At 40.7% G+C, this 16,826-nt stretch overlaps 1 protein-coding gene across 1 annotated transcript in view; it reads left to right on the forward strand.

The window, feature by feature from the left end:
* Positions 1 to 733: 733 nt before the first annotated feature.
* The window catches only part of LOC311241899 (uncharacterized protein), a gene marked incomplete at its 3' end in the record, with an annotated part of 109,211 nt that continues 93,118 nt past the window's right edge, over positions 734 to 16,826 (forward strand). The window contains exons 1-2 of the mRNA XM_084330844.1: positions 734 to 782; positions 11,203 to 11,337. Coding sequence (XP_084186970.1) covers positions 11,223 to 11,337 — 115 coding nt within the window. The 5' untranslated portion in view covers positions 734 to 782; positions 11,203 to 11,222. The remainder of the gene's footprint in view (positions 783 to 11,202; positions 11,338 to 16,826) is intronic.

Raw genomic sequence — 16,826 nt, forward strand, 5'->3', positions numbered from 1 at the left:
CTGAACTAAATCAATGACTAGGTTATAAAGCATTCGAGTAGTTTTCACTGCAAATAGAAGTAGCCAAACAACGGGAGCATTTCGGAAGCATATGACCAAAACTCATGCAATTTCGAGCCCTTAACGAATCAAATAGTCTGCCAAGGCTAGATGCTAACGCAGTAACGCTAACGGTGCAGGCTTCTGACTACCAATCTGAGAGCTGACGATGATTTGTTTACTGGTAACACGGGTTGCCACCCCCCCCCCCCCCGCTGATGAAAATGAAAGTCATACCGTCAAATACCGTGCACCGGGGTATTATGTGATAAAGGTATAACGGTGTGAAAAAAAGGATACCGCCCAAGCCTACTGGATAGCCTGTTGGTTTAAGACAAGATAATCCTTTATTGATCCCCTTGGGGAAATTCGGGTGTCAAAGCAGTATGGGGGGGGGGATACAGGGTGGGGGATGCATAGCTTCACAGTAATATACACTTAAAGTATAGATGCAAATAAATATAATATAAAAAAGTACAAACCTTTACAAAAGTTTACCTTAGTATCCTCTCTCCATAGTTCTCTACCTGAACTCACCTGGTGTAACTCACTCTGACCGGGGGCAGGAAGTCCTACAGGAAGACACTCTGGACTCAAGCTCCAGTAGAAGATTACTTCTTTAGAACCCAGGGACCAAGCCGTCCTACTGAACATCAAAAAAGAAGAGACTTTAGACTCTCCAGACCCACCTATGGACATTTATACTGGATTGAAGGAGGAGCCCACAGATTATCAGGATATATGTAAGTTCACATTCATCTTTTTCGATAACATCTCTTTCTGCAATCTTGTATAATTGTTTTGTTCATCATTGTATACAAGGCTTTATCTTCCATTTTCAATACGTTTTTTCATACTTGACTCAAAGCTCTACGTTTTATGTTGATGTGTGTCCATGTCCAAAATCAGGGACCATGATGGAAATAAATAAGTGCTTGCACTTTCTCATGTTTTTATCCCATGGATGCTGGCTTTTACTCCACTATAAAAATCAATCAATAAACCAAGACAATCGACTCTCCTGGCCAGTAGTGTAAGATGTGAAGAAAAATATAAACCTTGATGGAATAAAACAAATGGCAACCAGTGTGCATTAGACTATTAGAGAAAGAGACGACTGTTACTGTACATCAACAAGCTGATTCTAACAATATATCAGTCAATCCAGTGTCGGATGTTTATGCCGTTTGTAGCCTACATTCGTTCTTCATAAACTAAATAACTTCAATACACTGTTAACCCTTTGATTGCTAAAAACGTAGATCTATGTATCTGTCACGGTATTTCTTTTATTCTCTATTGCCATTCATAATTCAGCGGGGCACCTTGTGCATACTGTTCTGAGTGTGTCTGAGCTGGTAGACTGTCTTATACGCCCTCTAACGCCTTCCGGCATTATTGCACCCCGTTAGAAACGGGTTAGTTTATATTCTCTACCGAGCTGCGGCGTGGGGGCGGGTCCTAAACACTCGCTTGTAGGGATGGTTTGGACTACTGACCCCGCCCGCCCGTTGAAGTGCAATGCCCAACAACGTCGGAGACAGGATCGCTGTGGATAACTGGAATGGCGATGAGATTATTGGATTCTTTTTTTTTCAGAGACCAGATAAGGACACCATAATATGAAAGCTTGCGTTGATCTGATATTTATTTCTACAGCTATTGAAGCTATCTGTCTTTTATGTGTATGGCTGTTTGCCGTTGGGTTGCAGGAGGGGGGGGTGCGGCACGCCGGTCTAAATCACATTGTATGCGTGCACGATGAAGGATACTAGTGATGATCTAGCGTTGATTTCAGGAAGATCCGATAATCAGGCGAAAAATGACAATGTGTTTATTGAATTACACAAAAACGCTGTTTTCGTGTCTTTTCCCTGGAATTGCTCAAAAGCGGCCGGACTATGTTCATATTCAAAACGGTATAAAACATAAAATGTACGGGTGAAAAAAGAATCTGTTTTTTGCACGTTGACCAGAAGCAGCTCACTGAGACCCGACGGCGTTATTAGACCCATAGCTATACTATAAAATATAGGTTTAGCTCTACAAACTACAACTACGTTTACATGGGTTTAATGGGCGGCACGGAAGGGGTCACTTCCCGGAAGCGGCGTGGCACTCAATGTGTTAATTGAAAGTGAACGTATTCCTGTGGGCTGAGAAAGCGTGATTTAGGCTGCTTTCCAACACGACTACCAGTGGCATATTGTGTGGTTAGGTTACTGGACTTGAGTTATATTAGAAGAATAACAAAACCTTAAATTAAAAAGATATTTGCCAAATTCTCTTTATTTTTACATTCATCCAGCTCATTAATATCTGTAACAGACGCATGTATCTGTGTGCAATCATATCTAACAGACGCATGTCTCTGTGTGCATTCATATCTGTAACAGACACATGTCTCTGTGTGCATTAATATCTGTAACAGACGCATGTCTCTGTGTGCATTAATATCTAACAGACGCATGTCTCTGTGCATTAATATCTGTAACAGACGCATGTCTCTGTGTGCATTAATATCTAACAGGACACATGTCTCTGTGCATTAATATCTGTAACAGACGCATGTCTCTGTGCATTAATATCTGTAACAGACGCATGTCTCTGTGTGCATTAATATCTAACAGGACGCATGTCTCTGTGCATTAATATCTGTAACAGACGCATGTCTCTGTGCATTAATATCTAACAGACGCATGTCTCTGTGTGCATTAAAGGTCCGATTGACAGGCACACATATGTTTGGATGACTGCTCTTTTTGGTCAATGCAGGCAAAATTCACAGAATATTACCTTGAAAATGAAATTAAAATAAAATGTTTTATTTATTTAGGCTGTGCCATTCTCTTACATGGTTCACTAATGAACAAGTCCCTAATCTCGAGTCTTGACTCAAGTCTGAAGTCGCCAGGGTATGAGTTTCAAGTCATGTCAAGTTGATTTGCATGCGACTTAAACTCGAGTCCCCATCTCTGTATCTTACCAATCAATTCTGAATAAAATCTAGTCAGCTGAACCACAAATTGGTGAGTTGGGTTTTTCTGGGTGCTCAAGATGATTACTACAGCTCTCCACCCTGCAATTCAATCCAATGAGGCAAACAAAGAATGTTACCAAAAACACATTATAAATAAATACAAATAATGATGATCATTTATTTATTTTTCTTGACTTGGGCAATTTTGAGATTTCGTTTTTTTTTTATTGTTATACTGTTGAAATTAATTTCCATCCAGGAAGTTGCAGGCAACATGAGAACCGATAGAACCTGTCACAATCTTTTACAGAATCGATGGTATGATACATAGAGATAGAGGGTGTACTCCCGTTCCGTAACACATGACGAACAACTTCCTCAAATTAAATGAGGACAAAACTGAAATCCTACTAGTCGGTCCTATAACAAAAAGAGAAATATTACAGAGCAATATGGGGCAACTTACTCCTTGGATCAAACCCGAAGTTACAAGTCTTGGTGTTATAATAGACTCAGACTTAAGCTTTAAATCACACATCAACAAATAGGGCGGCTAGGTGGTGTAGTGGGCAAGGCACTCGCCACCAGTGTGGAGACGCTAGGATTCGCGTGTTCGAATCCAGCTCTCCACATTGTTTTCAGTTTAGCTGGTCGTCCGCAGTAATACACATTGGCCGTATTACGGGGAGGGAAAACTGAAGGGTGGGGATCGAACGTTGTGAACAAGCGACTCCTACAAGTCGGTTGGTGCGCCTGCGCAGTAGAATCAGGAAGTGTCGGGGGCAGCGTGAGCCTCCCACGCGTTACTCCTCGACACTGAGAGATCGAGCTGCGCAGGTGAAAAGATGCGACTGCTGTTACCTCAAGTACCGGAGGGGACTTGTGCTATGTATGACTTAGTCCACATTGCAGCCGGCTTGTGGGAGGCAAGAAACAGCGTCCGTGACAGGGGAGGGTTGAATTGGATGATACGAAATTGGGATGGGAGAAAATATAGAAAAAATGGGAGAAAAAGTGGATCAAAAAAAAAATCACACATCAACAAGGTGACAACATAATTTTTCCACCTTAGAAATATAGCTAAGGTACGGCCGTTTATGAATAAAAAAGACGCTGAAAAACAGATCCATGCCTTTATCTCAACTTCAAGCCAACTTGACTACTGTAATGCACTCCTCACGGCCTCCCAAAGAAAACCACAGAACGACTCCAACTCATAAAAAACTCGGCAGCTAGGCTACTAACTAGAACCAAGAGGAGAGACCACATCAGTCCAGTATTAGCTAACCTACACTGGCTTCCGGTAACATTTAGAATCGATTTCAAGGTCCTCCTTGTCACCATTACACTGACACACTTGTAAATACGTAAATTCTTGTTAGATTGCCCGACTGTATTATTTTCCTCGCTGTGTGAAAAACTACAGAACTTTGCGTCTGAGGGGAGTGGCCACTGGAGAAGCACAGACAACATGAGAGAGGAGAGATGAGATGCACTTAAATCCATTGCGGGGTGAAAATTTGCCGCAAAACATTAATATCTTTGGAGCCGTGTGTGTTCAATTGTATTTGAATCGGGGGATGATCTCTCGTCACAATTGAAATTGTATTTCTCCGTCACGCAAAAGCTGGCTGGCAGTCTCATTGAATAATATACACGCTCCGAAAGTCTGTAAACTTGTGCATAACGGAGTGTGGCTCTATAGCAGAGGTCCCCAACCATCGGGCCGCGGACCGTAATGTTGGATTATGTAATTGGTTTGTCATGACCCATTGTCAAAACAATGATAAATCGCGGGATTTATATGAAGTTTGTTGTTAGATGGCATGCTTTGTAGCACCCTCTGCACCTCCTTCTGCTTCAAAAGGACACTGTCACACGAAGCGATTTCACTGGATGTCTCGGACACAATGAAAGTATGGATATATTCGTAACGAATCATTAAAAAAAAGATAGTCAACTGGAATATGTTAGTTGTTTACATTATGTTGGATTATGTAATTGGTTTGTCATGACCCATTGTCAAAACAATAATAAATCACGGGATTTAGGGGTGCTCCAGTAGCACACCATGTTACCGCGCTCGCGCGGGACTCCGTGCTGCGTCACGGATCTGGTTGACTCCGAGTTCGATTCCTGGACTCGCCGTCATTTGCCGAATGTCTCCCCCTGCTCTCTCTCCCGTTTCACCCTGCAACTGTCGGTCATGCTTGACCAGAAAAGCGATAAACGCTAAAAAATAAAGTTTAAAAAAAAAATCACAGGATTTATATGAAGTTTGTTGTTAGATGGCATGCTTTGTAGCACCCTCTGCTTCTAGACACGGAGGCAACTTTCTTTCTTTTTTTGGACCTACTCTTTCTGTGTATGGTTTTGTGCAGGGTTAGAAATTAACGGGGGCTTGGGGCATAATGCCCTTGAAAATGGACAAAATGCCCTCGAAAATCAGTTAAGGGGGGCACAAAATGCCCCCGACAGTTTACTAATTATATATATATATATTTATCCGGTAATGGAGCGTCTGTGTATCGTACGGTTCAGATGACGCGCAAATAAAAAAATTCATTAGGCAGAGCCGGGAGAGGTGAGCACTGGCTGCAGGCTGCAGGCAGCAGCAGCAGCACTGCAGCCAGGTGCTAGTCAGTTTGTGTAAAAATGGCAAGCACAATATAAATCAATCTTCATTACGACTTTAAAAACATAGCCATTAACATTACATAGGCCTACACACATCTTGCCATAGCGTTGCAGTTTGTACAACACAACGCACGTTTTAACTATGGTAGCCCGACGCAGCCCGCAAGATAATACTGTACAGTCAATGAAATGTCACCGTAGCTACTAGCTACTGTAGCAGAGGAGGAAATGGGAGTCTGAGAGGCGGGGTGTTTAAAGACAATGATAGGCGTTTATTCAACATCCAAGAAGGCTAACATACAACTAGGGCTGACCTTCGATGGCAATCGAAGCTTCGGGGCCGAGCTTCGATTTTAATTCGAAGCTTCGAATTAAAAAAAGATTTAATATTTTTTTTTTTTTTTTTTTTTTTAATTTTTTTTTTTTTTTTTTTTGTATCTTATGTTGTGGGACTTGTACAGCACTTTGGTAAACTTTGTTGTTTTTAAATGTGCTCTATAAATAAAGTGGATTGGATTAATGAATTAAGTAGCCCCTTTCGTGACTGTGACACAGCCAACACGGCTGTGTGATTTAATTCAAGGTGGATCGCTGTTGTCGTTTGAACAACTTCAGATTTCATGGGAACTACCAATCCCCCAAATCAAGAATGTTTAAGATGAATGAAGTAAGATTTTGATTATTTGAAATATGGCCTGTGTAGACTAAACTATGCACAGAATTATGTCAGTCTACAAGGTCCGGCATTGTAGACCTTGTAGACTCCACTACAGACCAATTATCAGTGAATGTTCATGCATTTTTAAGAAGGGCTACTTCCACAAAAAAACAAAGAACTCACCAAAACATCTCAGTAGCACCTTATCTAAATGTTCTATTTCATATATGGAGATTCATATTTATTTATGTATTGCATGCATTTCTACATTTTATTTCCTATTTTGTTTATTCATCCCAGTATCTTTCTTTCTTATGTGTGGAATTCTACAAGGCATTTACATTCACATTTACATTTAGTCATTTAGCTGACGCTTTTATCCAAAGCGACTTATAAGTTCTGTACGACAGGTCATCAGGAAGGATACAACTCTATCAGCTGAGTAACAATATTCATCAAAGTGTTGCGTGTTACAGTGTAGGTTAGTTTATTAGGACAAGTGCATGACAGTAAGGTTAGTTAGGGTTAGATTTTTTAAATTTTATTTCAGATAATGGTTGAAGAAGTGCGTCTTTAGTCGACGGGGAAAGATTGGACGGGATTCGGCTGTCCTAACTGGGGTGGGTAGTTCATTCCACCATTGTGGGGCAAGGACTGAGAATAGGCGTGTAGGTGGTGTATATGTGTTTGAGGATGATATCCTTCAAACAGGCAATAGTGATGATATAATTTGGGCAGTGCTGAGCTGGGTTACTTTCCTCCAGTGTATTTGTCCCCCGGCCCCACCCAATGGCCCCATGCACACACACACACACTGAAGTAAAAAAAAAAATTGAAAAAAAAATTCGTTGAAAAAGATTTTTTTTTTTTTTTTTTACTTCGATTTTTTTTTAAATGTTCGAAGCTTGTGCCATCGAACGAAGCTTCGAAGCTTCGAAGTATTTAAGACAGCCCTACATACAACTGTGTTTTACTAACTCCAACCGGGACTATTGCCGCTGTCCCACTGCATGTTGATGTTATGAACTCCTCCGGAGCTGATAACATTGCCTGAGCTGGCAGTCCGTGACGCTAAAATGTCCGTGGGGACCCGGCACCAACCCATAGATAGTTCCAACTCACCGAATTACGTAATCCACCACAGTTGCACTCAATATTTAAATAATGTTAATAGTAAAAATGTATGTAGACAGATACATAATAATTTCAAGCAGAAAACGAATCTTTCCATTAAGAACTGACAATCAGGGAATTTAAACATGGTTGACAGTTTTTTTGTGTTTATATTAAAGAAAGGAAAGTCTAGTGCTGGCTGAGCATATTGTTTGTTTGCACTAAGTTAATACTTTGACAAATGTAGCCTATATTTTTCAGTCAGTTCGGTCTTTGTGTGCCAAACATTATTTAAGGCTGTAAACACTGTAACACTGTAAACCTTTTTATTTTTTTTTTTATAAATGAGAAGCATGTTTAGATTTTAATAAAAATTAACGTATATCGAACCGAACCGAAAACCGTGACCCCAAAACCGTGATACGAACCGAACCATCCATTTTGTGAACTGTCCCACCCCTACCGTTTATCATAAAAATTCAGTGCCCCCGAAATACAAAAAAAGCCCCCGAAAATCAATTAAGGGGGGCAAAAAAAGCCCTTGAATTTCTTTTATTTATTTCTAACCCTGGTTTTGCGAATAAATCTCCATTATGCTTCAATTACTGTGTGTTTATTGTATAGCAATAAGGTTGGGTGAATTCGGCCATTGTATAAACGCATTACATCACTTGAAGTCGTGTGTTATACGAATTAGATCAAGCCTAGGGGGGTCTAACGACCCTTGGCTGCGCCTCGGGCCTAACAACCACCCCTAGCCGTGATCTAATTCGTATAACACACTCCGTCGCGTGTAGGGATGCCCCCGAAACCAGGTTCTAAACGGGAACCGGTACTAAATTAGAAAAAAACGGAGTATTGATAAGCTCCGACGTTATCGGTTCTGCTATCGGCAGTCTAGGAGCGGATTAGCTACGGAGCTAACAGAGTGTACCATCCATCTGCGATGCAACGGTGGCAGCAACGCTGGAAACGGAGTAACGTTAACGTTATGTCGAGTTCATACTACACTACACGTATGAACACGACATAACGTTAACGTTACTCCGTTTCCATGAAGTGTTTAATTAGCAGCAATCTGTTGTTGAAAATGTGGTTAAATTCTCCGTGCATAGCACCGGAAACCGGAAACGCGAGGACAGGAAGCCGTCATGAAATCGTTGTAGTCATATTGTAGTCTTTTAGTCTTGTTAACTAAAAGATTTTAACCAAATAAAAAGCAGCAGCACTATTGGATAACTGAGTCATGTTTGCTATGTATTTCTTTCTTTAGGGGAGTAGGACATTTGTTTCACAGTTTTAGCATGATGTTTTATAGATGGCTAGGTTAAACACAGGTTTTTGTTTTTAAGAGGGGGGGTTTGATTTGATTTGATTGACGTTTATTTCAAATATGCAACACAACAAACAAACATCAAGTACAGATATAGCCTTAAGCCGTTCAAATAAGAAATGTATAACATTTAAAAATAATAATAATCTAAAAGAACCGATAAGAGTATCGATAAAGTACCGAACCGTTAAGCAGTATCGATAAGAGCAGTAGTATCGATAAAATCCTAACGATACCCATCCCTAGTCGCGTGATGTAATGCTTAGGTAGGACCCAGGCCTAGAACTGCGTCCTGAGAGAGGCAACTGTGCCCTGAGAGGGAGGTTTGCCCTGAGTGGGAGGTTCGAAGGGTTATCAAAACAGGTGGGTATCAAACAGGAGGGAAGACTGTCAAGTTTTAAACTGTAGATACCAAACAGAGAAGGTAAAGACGACTTTAAACAGTAATCCAGAACATTTTTATTGCACTGTAAAAAACTGACTTTATATGTCTGCACTATTTTACTCTATTCTATCTTACTATTTTTTTTATTGTCTATTTAAAACTGAATCAAACCATAAACAAGGTGGCCTGTTGGGATGTTAGATGTGAAATGTGAAAATGTGAAATGTGAATGTGAAATGTGAAAAACTGTGATTTTATGTCTGCACTGTATGCTCATTTTATGCCCGTCTTCTTTCTGTTGTGAAGCACTTTGAGTTGCAGTTTCTGTATGAAAGATGCTATACAAATAAAGTTTATTATTATTACGCCATTTGGGGCAGATGGTCTACTAGGACACGCATAAGGGCAATTGACCGTTCTTTTATGTATACTGTCACCTAATGGCTCCCGATTTATTATTATTTTTTATCCACTTTTTCTCCTTATTTTCAATTTTTCTCCCATCCCAATTTCGCCTCGCCAATTCTCCCTGTCGAACGTTGCTAGACTATGCCTCCCACTGGTCGGCTGCAGTGAGGACCAAGCCTTGCTTCACGTGTCCCCTCCGGTACACGAGGAGGCAGCTGTCGCATCTTTTCACCTGAACAGCGCAATCTCTCAGTGGCGAGGAGTAACGCGTGGGAGGCTCACGCTGCCCCCGATACTTCCTGATTCTGCTGTACAGGCGCACCAACCGACCTGTAGGAGTCGCTGTCCACAACGTCCAATCCCCACCCACCGGCTTTCCCACCCCTAACACTGCCAATTGTGTTAGTATGAACGACCAGCCAAGCCGGTAGCAACGGCGAGAGCTGGGCTCGAACCCAGCATCTCCTGTGTTAGTGGCGAGCGCCTTGCCCACTGCGCCACTCAATCACTTAATCCACTTAATCGTATGATTTTAAATATTTTTTGAACATTTATTACAGAAAATATATTCTGTAATGGGGTTACTGATCCCCATCACTCTTTCCACTAGGTGGCAGTGATGTACGGTTCTGTGTTCCAACCACCACTGAATCACAAATGAAGAAGAAGCAGTGTTGTCTTCTGGGTAGAAAACTGGACTTTTCTGAATTTGCCTCTGAAGCTGCCGTCCTTGTGGAACACATTGGCAGCACTGGGTAGATAGGAACTGGACTGTCTAGCTTTTCAATCTCTTTGCTATAATGTCAAATGAGGGGAAAACTGGAATTATCCTTTAGGTAAACATATGGACGTATTTGATATTGATGTGGAATAGGCTAATTTGACCATATTATATATTCAGTATTATTTATATAGATATTTTTCACTGAGGCGGACAACAGAGTCTTTGATTAAGGAATAGAGTTTACTGACAGAATGTTGCAACATGGAGAGACCTGGGTTACAGGCCCTGGATCTCTAAAGAATGGTGAGCTAACAAAGTATTTATACAGAAGAGTAGAGAAAACAAGTGGAGCATTCACATACATAATATGAATTGTAGATATGATATGTACAGAGATATCTGTATAATGACATACTTATGATACAGCTTTGTGTGTGCATACGTGTGTAGAGAGAGCGAGGGGGGGTAGTACATACATAGTGAAGGCTATGTGTATGCAATTGTGCATGTGTGTATGTGATAGCATGAGGAGAGGGACAAATGGTGTGTTCGTGCATGAGTTAGAAAGAGGGAGAAAGAAAGTATTGTGTAAATCTCCACAAAATGCAAGTTTTAACATGATATATATATATATATAAACTTGCCTCATTTGAAGTTTTATTTATTTATTATAATTTGCTTTTGTATATTTTTCATCAAAGCAACTACATTGTCTTTCATGAATGTACATTAGACCGTTGCTCTCAGGCACAGAGGACTGGGCTTTTCCGATAGTAAGGATTACACTTTATTTTATTTATTTATATGGAGGCTGCCCGGGAATTGATCTATGCAGGAAAAACCCTGGACCACTGGAGTATGAATATACATAGTTAATAATACTGGCACAATATAAATACTTAGTGTCTGTCTTCCTCTGTCCCAGATCCACCCAGCGACCTACTGATGATTAAAAAGGAAGAGGCTCAGGACCCGCTAGACCCACCCAAGGAGGAGCCCACAGACCATCAGGATATTTCCACTGTGCTGAAGGAGGAGCCCACAGACCATCAGGATATCAGTATGTTACTTTCTCTTTCATATCTTTATTTTCTCTCGTTCTCCTTCCTTTGCTCCAGTATATTTGTATATAACTTTCTCTCCTATAATCTTTTTTGTATCAAACTGTGTTCTCATGCAACAACTTAGCATGCTTACTTACTTAAAAAGAATTTCCACTGTACCCGCTGTGAGAAAATGTAGGTTTATTGATTGAAATTCCTCTACTAACAACATTGCTTTAAGAAAAACAACAATGAATTATATTCTCATCCAGAAAAAGCGGAAAATACATATTTGTTGCAGCTTTTATTTTGAAAAATTCTGACCGGAACTCTTTTTGTTGTTGTCGCTAGCTTGACACACACCATTTAGCTCTTGTCCGCTTCAAAGTTTGTTACTTTTTCATCAAGGACCCATAGTGTTATAGAGGGGAATCATGAGGACAGATTTTCATGAGGGGAAACTGAGTGAGTGAGTGAGTGACTGTGGATCTATTAGGTCATGCAACTGGCAGCCCGCAGCAAAGCTTACCATCTGTTCCACACAATATTAATATATTGCCAATTGGCAAGTCAATTTAGTAAAATGCATAACAATTCTATGATACGAGAATTAAACGTTCTCTGTTAGATAGATATCAGTTTCAGTCGTTGTTTTTGTATAATTGAATGTTGGAGAGAGAGAAATTAGACTTTTCAGTTCAGCACCTCTCCACTGTCCAGTTCAGCACCATGGACAGTGGATTAGATGTTGCCCCTTGAAAACTCCTCTTGTGAGTCACGTGTTGTTAGTGTGTGAGTAGCCAGCCAAAGACGGATGTTAAGGACATTGGTAAACTCATTTGAAGAAGAAATCCAAGCCCTACACTTAAAAAAGAAATGCAAGAAAAGCTTTCCAAAGAAATAAAAGGTGAAGATAAAACAGGATGAGATGGAAGGCAGAAGTTTACCTCTGGAGCGATTCTGATGGGGGACACCCCAGTTAGAGCAGATGGACTGAGCCTGAAAAGGCTACATCCCAATTCAATGTCCAAGCAACAGACCTGTGGACTGAGCCCTCATGGACTTAACAAGACGTATTTTTGAGTTCTCAACAAGGAAACTATAAAAGAAGGAAGGGTGATCACTTCACTGTGTAGTACATGAACGCTCATTGGTGCCAAGTGTGGAAACGTTCACTTCGGCTGACACTGAGTTGAATGGGATCGCCATCTCGCTGTTTTATCCATCACTATCATAGACTAAATTAATGCACCAAAACAACAGATTTAAACGATCCCGGAGAATTATGTCATTCAGCTTGTCTTGTCCATTTGCCAGTAATTGCCATTTCTCACATAAACAGCGTTACACATGAAGCAGTGAAATATGATATACAATGTACTTACTGAGAGTATTGCTTGTTTTTTTATTATGTTAGTGTGCCAATTAATTTGTGGCATAGCATGGACTTGACAGTTCTCTCATTAAAATTTGTATACAATGTGTGCCGTTTCAGTATGCAACTCATCAGTTGATTTTACAGGAAAAGGACAAATTATGTTGTGCATTTCTTGTAACTATAATTTCAGTGATTTCTTGTTATGTGAAAATAAAAGCTATACTGTAATTCAACTATGTAAACCTAGTCTTTCCTGATAGAAATGTTTGTTAACTCCATAAGCTTTATAAGCCTTATTTCCTGGTGATATTGGACCTACATACAGACCACATTCCTGTACATAGGTCCATCATCACCAGAAAACGAGGATAAGCCATTATCAGCAGCCACAGAAGTTAATATTGTGTGAAAACTAGACTATTAGTCCAAACTAGACTTACTACACAACAATAAAAATATGATAATAATTCGGGATGCAGCGAATGGGAAATTCTTGGCTGAAACCGATACCGAAAATAGGAAACAGTTGGCCGACAATGATTAATATATATATATATATAATGTATTTCTTTAATTTTCTTTGCTACCTGATTATGGCAAAATACATGATTATGGCAACTTAACTTAAATAATATTAATAATCACTTATGGGCCCATAAAACATTTATTCAGCACTTTTGAATGCATACATTAATTCCAGACTGACTGCTGAAAGATTGTACAATTTAAACATTTTCTCTTTGCATACAACAAAATGTGCATTAAAGTCAAGTGCATTTTCTTTTCTCTGTAGGATAACTACAACAAAGTGCATTCAGAACAAAGCCAAGGTGCTTTAAAACTGCATAAAGATCTGCATAAAGACACACACACACGAGAGGTGTTGATGTACTTGATGTTTGTTTGTTGTGTTGCATATTTGAAATAAACTTCAATCAAATCAAATCAAACCCCCCCTCTTAAAAACAAAAACCTGTGTTTAACCTAGCCATCTATAAAACATCATGCTAAAACTGTGAAACAAATGTCCTACTCCCCTAAAGAAAGAAATACATAGCAAACATGACTCAGTTATGCAATAGTGCTGCTGCTTTTTATTTTGTTAAAATCTTTTATTTAATAAGACTAAAAGACTACAATATGACTACAACGATTTGATGACTGCTTCCTGTCCTCTTATTTCAATTTCCGGTTTAACGTTACATTTTCAACAACAGATTGCTGCTAATTAAACACTTCATGGAAACGGAGTAACGTTAACGTTATGTCGAGTTCATACGTGTAGTGTAGTATGAACTCGACATAACGTTAACATTACTCCGTGTCCACTGTTGCTGCCACCGTTGCGTCGCAGATGGATGGTACACTGTTAGCTCTGTAGCTAATCCGCTCCTAGAGACTGTGATGTATTAGGTTCGGGTTTGAACCTCTTTGATTGCCGTTGTGATTGTGACGTCACCAGGAAGGCGACAGAGACAAGTTGAACGTGACAGACGTGAGCGACATGAATGGATGCAGATATGAACGAGTCAATAAAGGAATCTTATTGAACCTCGGGTTAAGCCTTGTCAATATAACATGGTGTCAGAAGTAAAATTGGAATAAGAGGATGGCGCAGTTTCAACCTCCGATGCCATTGAGTCTGCAAGGCAATCTTGCTCAAAATTGGAGGAATTGGACACAGCGCTTCGAACTATTTAGCATCGCCAGCGGCATCTCAGAAAAGTCTCAAAAAGTGCAGTGTGCGACGTTTCTTCATGTCGCCGGAGATGAGGCGATTAAAGTATGTAATACTTTTGTCTTTACTGAAGAAGAAAAAGACCAAATAGACATACTGAAGAAGAAATTTCAGGACTATTGTGAGCCCCAGAAAAACTTGCCATATATAAGGCACATATTCTTCACACGTGCACAGAAACAGTCAGAAACAATAGATGCCTATGTCACGGATTTAAAGTATAAAGCCAATGATTGTGAATTTGGTCAGTTGAACGAATCCCTGATAAGAGACAGGATAGTGTGTGGCATAACTAATGACCAAGTAAGAGGCAGACTGTTAAGAGAAGCAGATCTGACACTAGCAAAAGCCTTGGATATTTGCCGTGCGAGTGAGATCACAACCAGTCAAGTGAAAGCACTGACAGAAGAGGTGGATGTGAACAGACTGAGAACAGTCGGGCCAAAAGACAGTAAAGTTGCAGATAGCACAGGTCATACTGAACCAGATGAGTCAAGTTGCTACAGATGTGGTTACAGACATGGAACAAGGACATGTCCGGCAATTGGACAAACATGTAAATCATGCCACAAGAGAAATCACTTTGCCAAGGTGTGTAGAGCGCAGGGCCCACCACAGCACCAATATAAAAAAAAGCTGCATGCAATTGAGCAGAGTGAGAGTGATGAGGAGGAAATGTTCATCGGCACAGTCGAAGTGGAGCAGGAAAAACACATCAGACTGATGGAGACAAAATTCAAGGAAAATCCGTGGAATGAAACAGTGAGGATAAACAGAAAAGCAGTGACTTTCAAACTGGATATGGCGCTGACTGCAACGCCATGTCAGTGAAAACGCTGAATGAACTGGATGTTAGAGGCAGACTCAGGGTGAGCAAATGCAAACTAGTTGCTTTCTTTGGGCAAAAGATTTCACCACTGGGCAAGAGAGCACTGACATGCGAGTACAAAGGCCAAAAGCATAATATAGAGTTTGAAATTACACAGCAGGATGTACCAGCTACACTAGGCGGAGCCACTTGTGAGAAACTAGGTTTAGTAAAGAGAATGCATGACATTTCCAAGGAAAGTGACATTCTTAAGGATTATGATGATCTGTTCAGTGGACTGGGCTGCTTACCCGGTCAGCATCATATTCAAGTTGACCCCACTGTTACACCTGTAGTGCATGCTCCCAGGAGGGTCCCAGTCGCGCTCAGAGACAGGGTAGTTGAGGAACTACAGCGCATGGAGAAATTGGGGGTAATAACAAGGCAGATTGAGCCAACTGAGTGGGTTAACAGTATGGTGACTGTGGTCAAACCAAATAAACTCAGAATCTGCATGGATCCTAAGGACTTAAATGAAGCTATTAAACGGGAGCATTACCCATTGCTCACTGTGGAGGAAGTAGTTTCCCGTATGCCAAACGCCAAGTTCTTCTCAGTGTTGGACGCTAATCAGGGTTTTTGGCAAATAAAGCTTGACGAAGAAAGTTCAAAGCTATGCACCTTTAACACTCCCATAGGTAGGTACAGATTCTTACGTCTACCGTTTGGTATTTCATCTGCGCCAGAGGTGTTTCAAAGGGCAATAGCACAGATGATTGAAGGTCTAGAAGGTGTCGTAAACATCATAGATGACATGCTTGTATGGGGAGACACCAAGGAAGAGCACGACCACAGGGTGCTTAAACTGTTAGACAGAGCAAGGGAATACAACTTGAAACTGAACAGGAACAAGTGCGCTGTCAGGACAAGTGAAATAAGATACATAGGACACATCAAATCAAACAGCTGGTCACTAATGCTCCAACCCTGAAGTTTTATGACGTCAACAAACCAGTGACTATGTCAGTAGATGCCAGCTCAGAAGGCCTCGGAGCGGTCCTACTACAAGATGAGCAACCTGTAGCTTTTGGGTCTAGGTCTCTCACTGACTGTCAGCGCAGGTATGCCCAGATAGAAAAAGAGCTACTTGCTATAGTCTATGGATGTGAAAAATTCCATCAGTATGTTTATGGAAAAAGCATACACGTTGAGAGCGACCACAAGCCTTTGGAGAGCATCTTTAAAAAGCCTTTACACCAAGCTCCTATGAGGCTACAGTCAATGCTGCTTAGGTTGCAAAGGTACAGCCTAAAAGTCACCTACAGGCCAAGCAAGGAACTTCATATTGCAGATGCTCTAAGTCGAGCGTTCCTGAAAGAGCAGAAAGAAGATCTATTGGAGAAAGACTTGGAAGTGAATATGATCACTCTGCAGCTGCCGATATCAGAGGAGAAACTGCACACATTCAGAACAGCAATGGCAGAAGACTCCGAAATGCAGCTACTAAAAGAAACCACACTCAAGGGATGGCCGAAAGACAGAAGTGCTGTACAAAAGGAAATTCAACCCTATTGGACATTTA

Source organism: Notolepis coatsorum (genome assembly GCF_963971535.1).
Source record: "Notolepis coatsorum genome assembly, chromosome: 1".
Taxonomy (NCBI): domain Eukaryota; kingdom Metazoa; phylum Chordata; class Actinopteri; order Aulopiformes; family Paralepididae; genus Notolepis; species Notolepis coatsorum.